Source organism: Sapajus apella, unplaced genomic scaffold (genome assembly GCF_009761245.1).
Source record: "Sapajus apella isolate SASKATOON/1434 unplaced genomic scaffold, GSC_monkey_1.0 scaffold43, whole genome shotgun sequence".
NCBI lineage: Eukaryota > Metazoa > Chordata > Mammalia > Primates > Cebidae > Sapajus > Sapajus apella.
Genome location: NW_022436983.1, coordinates 9,437,199 through 9,447,452, shown reverse-complemented (window position 1 = coordinate 9,447,452; position 10,254 = coordinate 9,437,199). Strand labels below are relative to the sequence as shown.

Sequence of the window (10,254 nt, the reverse complement as noted above, 5' to 3'; positions counted from 1 at the left end):
GTGCCACTGCACTCCATCCAGTCTGGTGACAGAGCGAGACTCTGTTTAAAAAAAAAAAAAAAAAAGAAAGAAAGAAAAAAAAATTCTGGACAGCAGCTTCAGGACAAAGGGATTGTTGGCTGCAAATAAATAAATAAATAAATAAATAAGTAAAAGGGGGGGCTCCATAGCAATACCTTACACCTGGATAATCCCAAATTTATCAAAGATTTAAATGTAAAAAAAGAAAACCAAAAGAATACTAGAAAAAACAAGAAGAGAATTATTGTACAACTCTGGAGAAGGGCCATTCTAATCATGACCTAAAATCCAGAAGCCAGTAAAGGGCTGAGACATTGGCCTACATAAAAATTAAATTTTTTATGGATGACAAAAGTCCCCATAAGTCAAAGGGCAAATGACAAAATGAGAAAAATACCTGCAACTTGTATCACAGACAAAAACCCAAGGGCTGGGCACAGTGGCTCATACCTGTAATCCCAGATGTTTGGGAGGTTGAGGGAAGGGGACTGCCTGAGCCCAAAAACTGGAGACCAGCCTGGACAATAGAGTAAGACCCCATCTCTAGAGAAGATTTAAAAATTAGCTGGATGTGGGCTCCTGAGGTAGCTGGGATTACAGGTGCACACCACCGCACCCAGCTAATTTTTTTTTTTTTTTTTTTGAAGGCGGGTTTCTCTTTTTTTTACCCAAGTGGGAGGCAATGGGGCGAACCCGGCTCACCGCAACCTCCGCCTCCTGGGTTCAGGCAATTCTCCTGCCTCAGCCTCCTGAGTAGCTGGGATTACAGGCACGCGCCACCATGCCCAGCTAATTTTTTGTATTTTTAGTAGAGACGGGGTTTCACCATGTTGACCAGGATGGTCTCGATCTCTTGACCTCGTGATCCACCCGCCTCGGCCTCCCAAAGTGCTGGGATTACAGGCTTGAGCCACCGCGCCCGGCTTGTGTAAACATTTTAAATGGAATTTAGGTATAAAGGAGAAAAGGCTAAGGTGATACAAATTAAATGTATGCCCAACTGCAAAGCCCATCATTGTCATGCAAGCTGGGGCGGGGATGGGAAGGGGGCCCTCACTCTCCTCACCTGGAAGCAAACGCTGGCCCCATGAGGTCGCCCCGGAATCCTCCCAGCCCTGTACACCTACCTGTGGACGCCTCTCTCTCAACAGGCTCTGCTGGAGGAGGTGGCAGCTCTTCCTCCACGGGCCTGAGGGGACCGGGCCCAGGCTGGACTGAAGATACCTCTGCCAGGGCCTGTGGGGATGCAGAGGGGGAGTTGCCCAGTGAGGACCCCATGCAGCGCCCCTAGCTCTGTTCCTCATCTGGGTGGCAACAAGTACAATTAGCCCCAGTGCACTGAGAAGGGAACTAAGGCCTAGGGAGGTGGAGGTTTCCGTGAGCCAAGATCACGCCATCGCACTCCAGCCTGGGCGACAAAGAGAGATTTCATCTCAAAAAAAAAAAAAAAAAAAAAAAAACAGGTTCCCTGTGCAGCCTAAGGGATTTAGGTCAGACTCGGGGAAACATCTTCCTCAGAGCTGAAGCAGGTGTCTGAGGGGCGCTGCAGGGAGGGGGTGCATGGCAGCCTCTCCCAGGACTGTGAAACACTCAACCAATTTTTACCTGACTGAATAGGGACTCCTGAAAGCTTCAAAGAATGAATGCCCCTGAGCAGATGAATGGACCAGACAACATCCAGGTTTAGAACCCCTGAATGCTCAGAAGGCCCAGACTCCCCATCCCCCAACCCAGGGGACCAAGGGATTGCTGAAGAGGGCAGTACCTGTGGTGGGGGTGGGGGCAGGGGCAGGTGCAGCTGCTCTGAGTCTGCAGTGAGTGAGGCGCCCATTGGAGCAGGAGCCTCCTCTTCAGAAGGCAGGAGTGCTGGAGGGGGCGGTGGAGGGGGCGGGAGGAGGTCCAGATCGGGAAGTGCATCCTTGCCATCCGGGACAGGAGGAGGGGGTGGGCATCCTACAACTGGGGAGGAAAGGGCTGGTCAGAGCCTCCCAGGTGGACAGGGGAGGGTTTTACTTACCCACATGGCCATATGGAGGGTAGCTAAGGGCTCAGGTCCGGGGTCACCCTGGCCTGGGTTCCATCTCTAACTCTGTCACTGATTTGCTGTGTGTCCTTAGGCAAGAAACTTAATCTTAGGTCAGGTGAGGTGGCTCATGCCTATAATCTCAGCACTTTGGGAGGCCGAGGTAGGCAGATCGCTTGAGCCCAGGAGTTCAAAAGCAGTCTGGGCAAGATAGTGAGACCTTAACTCTACTAAAAAACAAAAAACAAATGTAGCCAGGCATGGCAGCCTGGCCATGTAGTCCCAGCTACTTGGGAGACTGACGTGGGAGGATCCCTTAAGCCCAAGAGATTGAGGCTACAGTGAGCTAAGATCATACCACTGCACTCCAGCCTGGGTCACAGAGGGAGACTCTATCCAAAAAGATACTCAAAAAAAAAAAAAAAGGCCACATGCCATGACTCATGCCTATAATCCCAGCATTTTGGGAGGCTGATGTGGGCAGATCATGAGGTCTGGAGTTCAAGACCAGCCTGACTAACATGGTGAAACTTTATCTCTACAAAAAATACAAAAATTAGCCGGATGTGATGGTGTGTGTGTGTAATCTCAGCTACTTGGGAGGCTGAGGCAGGGGAATTGCTTCGACCCAGGAGGTGGAGGTTGTAGTGAGCAGAGATCACCCCACTGCACACCATCCTGGGTGACAGAGCCAGATCCTGTCTCAAAAATAAATAAATAAATAATAAAATAAAAAAATTAAAAAAGAATAAATAAAATAAAGAAAAAGGAAACATAGTCTCTCCTCTCTGAGTCTTATTTCGTTCAGCGGAAAAATGGGCATCAGTCCCTTAGGCTGCTGAGGATGAAATGAGATGACACACAGTGAGTGGCACATGTGGCTAGGGCTCAGAGAACAGCAGCTGTGAATGCCCTGCTCAGCAAGCCCCCGCCACGGGGCCTGAGTGCTCAAGAGTGCCCCAGACCACCTGCCAGAGGCCCTCTTGGTAACAGAAGCGTAACTGACCCCCAAGGCTGTGGCTCTCCCAGCATGACCCCTGTAGTGACAGCAGCAGCATGACCCGGGAGCTTGTCAGCAATGCAACTTCTCCGCCTGCCCCAGACATGCAGAATTGGAAACCCAGGAGCTGGGGCCAGCCACATGGACCTTAAGAAGTCCTCCAGGTGATGCTGATGCTGCTCCAGTGTAGGAACAGTGCACCACCCTAATTAAGTAACAGATCCAGGCCATGACCATCAGATGTTGAAAGCACTGGGGGAAAGGTTCACGGGAAACTTTCCAAGGTGGGGTCAGGCTGTTGCCACTGAACTAACTTGTAGCCTTCGGCAGTCATGGAGTGGCGGTCCTCCTGACTCATGTGATGCTATGGGAAGCTAGAAAATGTTCTTCAACAAACAAACAAAACCCCTCCATCTAATCGAGTCTCTGGAGTTAACTTCCATTAACAGATTCGGGAGGCAGAGGAGGAAGTTAAATGAGAACATGGGGAAGCAAAGGGACGAAACCGGCAGGCGGGATTTCTACAAAAACCGATCTTGTTTCTGCAACAAGCCCATGGCATGAGGGAGGAAAACAGGGAGGACTGCCCCCGAATTAAGAGACTTAAGAGAAAAATGCATAGATTTGTGCTGTCCAATGTAGTGGCCACCAGCCACATGTGGCTACTGATTACTGGAAACGTGGAGAGACCACGCTGAGCTGTGGTAGATGTCTTAGCACGCAAAAAAGCACCCCATCCTGGGACCACAGGCACCCACCAACACACCCAGCTATTCTTTTGTATTTTTAGTAGAGACAGGGTCTTGCTATGTTGCCCAGGGTAGTTTTGAACTCTTGAGCTCGAGCGATCTGTCCACCTTGGCCTCCCAAAGTGCTGGGACTGCAGGCATGAGCCACTGCACCTGGTCTAAATGGCATTTTTATGACAATCAAGGAAACTTAATTTTGGACAAAGTATTAGATATGCAGCATGCATTTTTGTTAAATGTGGCACTGTTTGGCACTGTGGTTACGTAAGAAAATGGCTATATTTAGAAAGACAGCCCTGACCAATGTGGGGCTGAAATGCCACAATGATTCGGGTTTCCTGTAAAATACTTTACAAGGCTGGGCATGGTGGCTCACGCCTGTAATCACAGCACCTTGTGAGGCCGAGGCGGCCAGATCACGAGGTTAGGAGATTGAGACCATCCTGGCTAACACGGTGAAACCCTGTCTCTACTAAAAATACAAAAAATTAGCCAGGTGTGGTGGCGCACACCTGTAGTCCCAGCTACTCAGGAGGCTGAGGCAGGAGAATTGCTTGAACCCAGGAGGCAGAGGTTGCAGTGAGCTGAGATTGGGCCACTGCACTCCAGCCTGCAGACAGAGCGAGGCTCTGTCTCAAAACAACAGCAACAAAAAACTATACAAAAGAAAAAGAAAAAAAGGAATAGAAACAAATGTGGCCAAGTCTCCATTACTGTTGACACCAGATGTAGGCGGCCGGGCGCGGTGGCTCATGCTTGTAATCCAAGCACTTTGGAGGCCAAGGCGGGCGGATCACCTGAGGTCGGGAGTTCAAGACCAGCCTGACCAACATGGTGAAACCCCGTCTTTAAAAAAAAAAGAAACCAGATGTAGGCTAGGTAGGGTCCTTGTACTGTTCTCTCTGCATATGTTTGAAAGTTTCATAAAACCACACCTTCACGTTCCATGCTCACCCAGCCACCCATACCCCCAATGCACCACAGACACCCTGGCACAAACTCACTTCCATTATTGGCACAGCTCTGCTCCTGCTCCCAGGAGCTGAGGTTGGCAGAATAGGAGGGCACAAGAGCTGCCCTTGATCCTGATGGCTAGTCAGGGGGCACAGACCCTCAGGGCTCCTGACAGGGAGGGAGGTGGGGGGCTCAGCTCCAGGCTCTTTCCTCCATCCAGACACCATTCAATGCTGTAACTGCCCCACCCCCCATGCCAGGCTTCCCCAACAAGGGGTTGCCTGGAGCCCCTGGAAGGCAGGAGGGAAGCCTCAGAGGGAGGCTGGGACCATGCCTGTGAAAGCCCTCTGTCTACTGCCCATATTGGGTGGGCACTGTGAATAGTGCCCTGGGGAGAAAACGGCACTCTGCCTACCTCCTGGTACAGGTAAGGCCAGGCCCAGGAGCTCAGCCTAACTGAGATGATCGTGGAAAGCAGATAGAAAGTGCTAGAGACCCCTGAACGTCCAGGCCTGGCTGTAGCCCAATCTCCAGTTCATTCATGGGGGCACCCTCCAGTCTTCAGGTTTCTCATCCGTTCAATCAAGACAACCTCCCGCTCCCCGCCTCTCCCTGGGCTTGGAGGGATGTACAGATGGGAAGTTGGTTCTATGCCTGTGGTCCTCACACTTGAGCTGGTGACAGAATCCCCTAGGGGATGGGGGCCTTGCTCAAAGGCAGATCGCTGGGCCCTAACCCCAGAGTTTCTGATCCAGCAGATCCAGGACAATGAGAATGTGTGTGTCTGATGAGTTCCCAGGTGACACTGATGCTGCTGGCCCAGGGGCCACACTCTGAGGCAACTCCCAGCCCCAAAGTCCCACCTGCTTGACACCACTGAACCCCAGCCCCAAAGTCCCACCTGCTTGACACCACTGAACTACTATAACGGTTCTCTTTTTTTTTTTTTTGAGATGGAGTCTTGCTCTGTCACCCAGGCTGGAGGGCAGTGGTGCGATCTCAGCTCACAGCAACCTCTGTCTCCTGCGTTTAAGTGATTCTCCTGCCTCAGCCCCCCAAGTAGCTGGGACTACAGGCATGTGCCACCCCAACCAGCTAATTTTTTTGTATTTTTTAGTAGAGATGGGTATTTAGATATGTTGGCCAGGCTGGTCTCGAACTCCTGACCTCAGGTGATCCGCCCACCTCGGCCTCCCAAAGTGCTGGGATTACAGATGTGAGCCACTGTACCCGGCCTAGAATAACAGTTGTTAAAGTGTGGTCCCCAGACCAGAGCATCAGCATGGCCTGGCAAGGGGCAAGAAATGCAAACTGGGCCAGGTGTGGTGGCTCACGCCTGTAATCCCAGCACTCTGGGAGGCCGAGGCGGGCAGATCACTTGAGCCCAGGAGTTTGAGATCTGCCTGGGCAAGATGGCAAAAACCTGTCTCTACAAAACATACAAAAATTAGCTGGGCATGGTGGTGAGGGCTTGTGGTCCCAGCTCTGGGGAGGCTGAGGTGGGAGGATCACTTGAGCCAGGGACGTTGAGGCCACAGTGAGCCACGGCCATACCACTGCACTCCAGCTTGTGTGACAGAACAAGACCCTGGAAAAAAAAATATGCAAATTTTCGGGCCCCACAGCAGACCTGCTGAATCAGAGCTACCCGGGGTGGGAGCCGGCGGCTGTGTTGGAACAGGCCTGGGCGACACTGCTGCTGACACAGCGGAAGTGTGGGAACCAGGCTCCGATGAGCTCACAGAGCCAGAAGCCAGGTCTTGGAGAGGCAGTGAGAGTGCTGTGGCCTCTCCCAGTGCCTGCCCCCAGTGTAGGGCCCACAGAGGGCAGCAGGAATTCAAGAGAGACGCAGGGCGACCTGAGGCCACAGGGCAGGTGGGCAGAAAGGGGGTCCAGGACTCGCTTGAAGATGACCAAGACGACAAGTACTAGGCAGATGGCAGCTGGCAGCCTGTGGTGTAGATGGCTTCAAGCAGCTGGCCAGGGCCAGCCTTTGTGTCCTATCAGACCAGGAGCATGACAAGCTGCTCACATAAAACTATCTCACAGGCTGGGTGAGGTGATTCACAACTGTAATCCTAGCACTTTGGGAGGCCGAGGTGGGCGGATCACCTGAGGTCGGGAGTTGGAGACCAGCCTGACCAGCATGGAGAAACCCTGTTTCTACTGAAAATACAAAAAATTAGCTGGGCATGGTGGCACATGCCTGTAATCCTAGCTACTTGGGTGGCTGAGGCAGGAGAATGGCTTGAACCTGGGAGGCAGAGGTTGCGGTGAGCCGAGATCACCCCATTGCACTCCAGCCTGCACAAGAGCGACTCTGCCTCAAAAACAAAACAAAAAAACCACTATCTCTCTTCAGGGAGACTGAACCCCAAATCCCCATGCTCTGCTTGAGGGCATCAAATTGGCAGATGAAACAGCCAACTAGCCATGCTGACCAGTGACAGGCCAGCCCTTCCCAAGGCAAGTTTGTTCTCGTTCCCACACTCCCAAGATCCTCTTCCTGTAATCCCAATAACCCATGAAAATGTCCTGGAAATTCTGACATCTAACCTCTACTTTCCACCGCTCCCTTGACCACCCGGAAGGGGCACATCTTTTTTTTCCTGTTGGATCACATGTCCTGATGTGTGAATTTTGTCAAGATGACCCTCCTATAAGGAGAGGTGGCTGGGAGGACCCTCTGTTCTTGGGATATGAGATTAGGAAGGAAAGATCAACGTGGGAGCATCCATCACAAGGAGGAAGCATGTTCCATGGACACCCAGGCATACTTGAACCTGTGTGGCCCCCTGTATTGACCCTTTTCTGGCTTCCTGTACTCAGCACTTCCTATTGGCCGCTAGGTGATTTCCATAGTGATGATGGACAGGGCTGCCCCCACCCTGCTCCAGGACAGCAGGACACCCGCCTAGGCACCTGGGGGATTCAGGGACTTAGCTGCCTCCCTGGGCTGGCCTCTGCCCCTTAGCATCTCAGCCAGTCCCCTGTCAGCTGATGAGCCAACACCTGCCCCAGGCCCTGGACTGTCACCCTTCCTCACTCCTGCCCCACCTGATAGCTGAGACTTTCCTTGGGAGACACAGGGAAGAAGACTGGAAGGCTCTTCCTGTGAGACCAAGCCCAAGGGAATGGAACAGTCATTTGTGCTGTATTCATTTTGTGATTGATGATCACATCCACACCCGAATTTCTAGTTTCCAGAAGAGGACCCTGAGGCCCAGAGCAGGAGAGGGCTCGCTCCAATCACACAGCAAGAGAACAGCAGAGCCCAGGAGAAAACAAAAGCAGGTCAAAGACCCTTCACCTACCAAATTCCCTCCTGTCTCAGGCCTCTGCACTGCCCCTCGGACTTTATCTCCCCCTGGCCAGCTCCATGCTATCGTTCAGGTTTCAGCTGAAATTCCACCTCTTCAGAGAAGCCATCCCGAGCACCCTATAAAAGCTGCCCCTTGGCAGGGCACGGTGGCTCATACCTGTAATCCCAGCACTTTGGGAGGCCAAGGTGGGCAGATCACCTGAGGTTAGGAGTTCAAGACCAGCCCGGACAACATGGCAAAACCCTGTCTCTACTAAAAATACAAAGATTAGCTGGGTGTGGTGGTGCATGCCTGTAATCCCAGCTACTCACGAGGTGGGAGGCTGAGGCAGGAGAATCGCTTGAGCCTGGGAGGTGGAGGTTGCAGTGAGCCAAGACCATGCCACTGCACTCCAGCCTGGGCAACAGAGTGAGACTCCATTTCAAAACCAACAAACAAAAAAGCTGGCCCTCATCACCTCTCCACACTTTACTCCATGAGAGCGCATGTGTCTGCCCAACATCAGAGGTCATATTTTCATTATGTGTGCTCCGCACACTGGGATGGAAGCTTTGTTCAGGCTCAAAACCTCTCAGCACTTCCTGCGTGACACGCCCAAGGCTAAACACTTTACAGGGAGATTAACTCATTTGATCCTCATAACCACACTGAGGGAGGTACTGTCTTTATCTGTTTTACAGATTAGTAAACCAAGGTACGAGAGGTTAAGTGGCCTGCCAGCATCACCCAGCTGAGAAATGGAGAAGCGGGGTTTGTACCCAGACAAGTGGGTTCCAGAATCTGCCTGGCACTTGGTAGGAATGAATGAATGAATGAATGAATGATGCTGGAGCCTGCCCTTTCCTCCCCACCTCTGTCTCTGACCTTGTCTTCCCCCAAGTCCCCTCCGCTCTTACCTCCATTGGAGAGCTGCAGAGGTGCAGCTGGCACTGTGGCTGCAGCCTTGCCAGCGGGTGTCCAGGGACTGGGCCTCCCCGCCAAGCCAGCCCCGGGTGCCTTCATCGGGGCAGGAGCCTCCCAGGGGCGGCCATGCCGGGCCTCACAAACCGCCTGCCTCACTTCCTCCGCCACAGCCACATCACGGCGCGGGGGTGCCAGGGTGATAAAGACAGACGATGCCACCCTCTTCTCAGGCTTTGAGGCCATGGCTTCAGCTCCTGGTGTGGCTAGGGACAGAATGGGGGACGGCACAGGATTGCCACCCGGACACACAGACACCCTCCCCCGAGGGGCAGCGAGCCTCCTTCCCCCCAAAAAGACAGGTCAGCCACCCCACCATGCCAACAACCCAGTCCGGCACCCAGCCCAGCCACAGAGGGGATGGGGGTGTCCTACTGGGGAGGGCAGGGGCCCACCAGGGGACTTGGCCACAGGGGTGAGACCCCAAAATCCTGACTGCCCCTCCCCGCAACCTTCACACCAAGGGGCGCAAAGGGCACAGATCACCTCACCAGGCACTCCCAGCCTGGAGCCCCACCTGCCTGCTGGGCCACACCCCAAGCTACCTCCCTCACCTGGGATCTGATTCTCCTGGAAAGGCCGAAGTCCAGGAGGTTCAAGCCAGCTCCACTTTGGGAGGGAAAAAGAACCGATTAGGATCTGTCAGAGTGTCAGGGCTGGGCTCCGGCGGTGGTGGGGGGCGGTGGCAGGGTGGGCGGGACGCAGTGAGAGCTATCTTCACCAAGACCTGATCTGCCCTGAGCACGTTATGGTCATTAACTCATAAACTCTCACCAGGGCAGGCACTGTAATCGCCCGCCTAACACATCAAGAATCAAGACTCAGAGAGAAGTCACTGTTCAGGGTCACACAGTGGTGAGGTGGCACTGGAACCCAGAGCCCATGCTCTTGGCCACTTTGCTCTGCCTTGCCCTCTCGGCCTGGCGCACGAGCCAGCACCCTCCTTGCTTGCCTTCTAGTGCCGGAATCTCTCACTCCACCCAATCTCCAAAACCCTGGTCCTGGTTCAGGCCTGGGCAGGGGGCAGCGGGCAAGGGGAGAGATGGGGGGGCTCCACGGCCTCTGATCTCACCTCCTAACCCTAAAGATTGATGTTTCTAGAACGTGCATACTTCTACTTCACTCCAGCCTGGGCAACAGAACGAGACTCTGTCTTAAAAAAAAAAGAAAAAGAAAAAATAAAAAATAAAAAAAAAAAGAAAAAGAAAAAAGGCCAGATGCAGT

General features: G+C 53.0%; 1 protein-coding gene across 2 annotated transcripts in view; it reads right to left on the bottom strand.

Moving 5' to 3' along the window:
* The window catches only part of FBLIM1 (filamin binding LIM protein 1), a 23,558-nt gene that overhangs the window by 5,212 nt on the left and 8,092 nt on the right, over positions 1-10,254 (bottom strand). For both annotated transcript variants that reach the window (XM_032300500.1, XM_032300499.1), the window contains exons 2-5: positions 9,585-9,639; positions 8,967-9,236; positions 1,787-1,980; positions 1,149-1,257 (exon numbers count right to left, since the gene is read on the bottom strand). In XM_032300500.1, the coding sequence (XP_032156391.1) occupies positions 1,149-1,257; positions 1,787-1,980; positions 8,967-9,236; positions 9,585-9,639 (628 nt within the window). The remainder of the gene's footprint in view (positions 1-1,148; positions 1,258-1,786; positions 1,981-8,966; positions 9,237-9,584; positions 9,640-10,254) is intronic.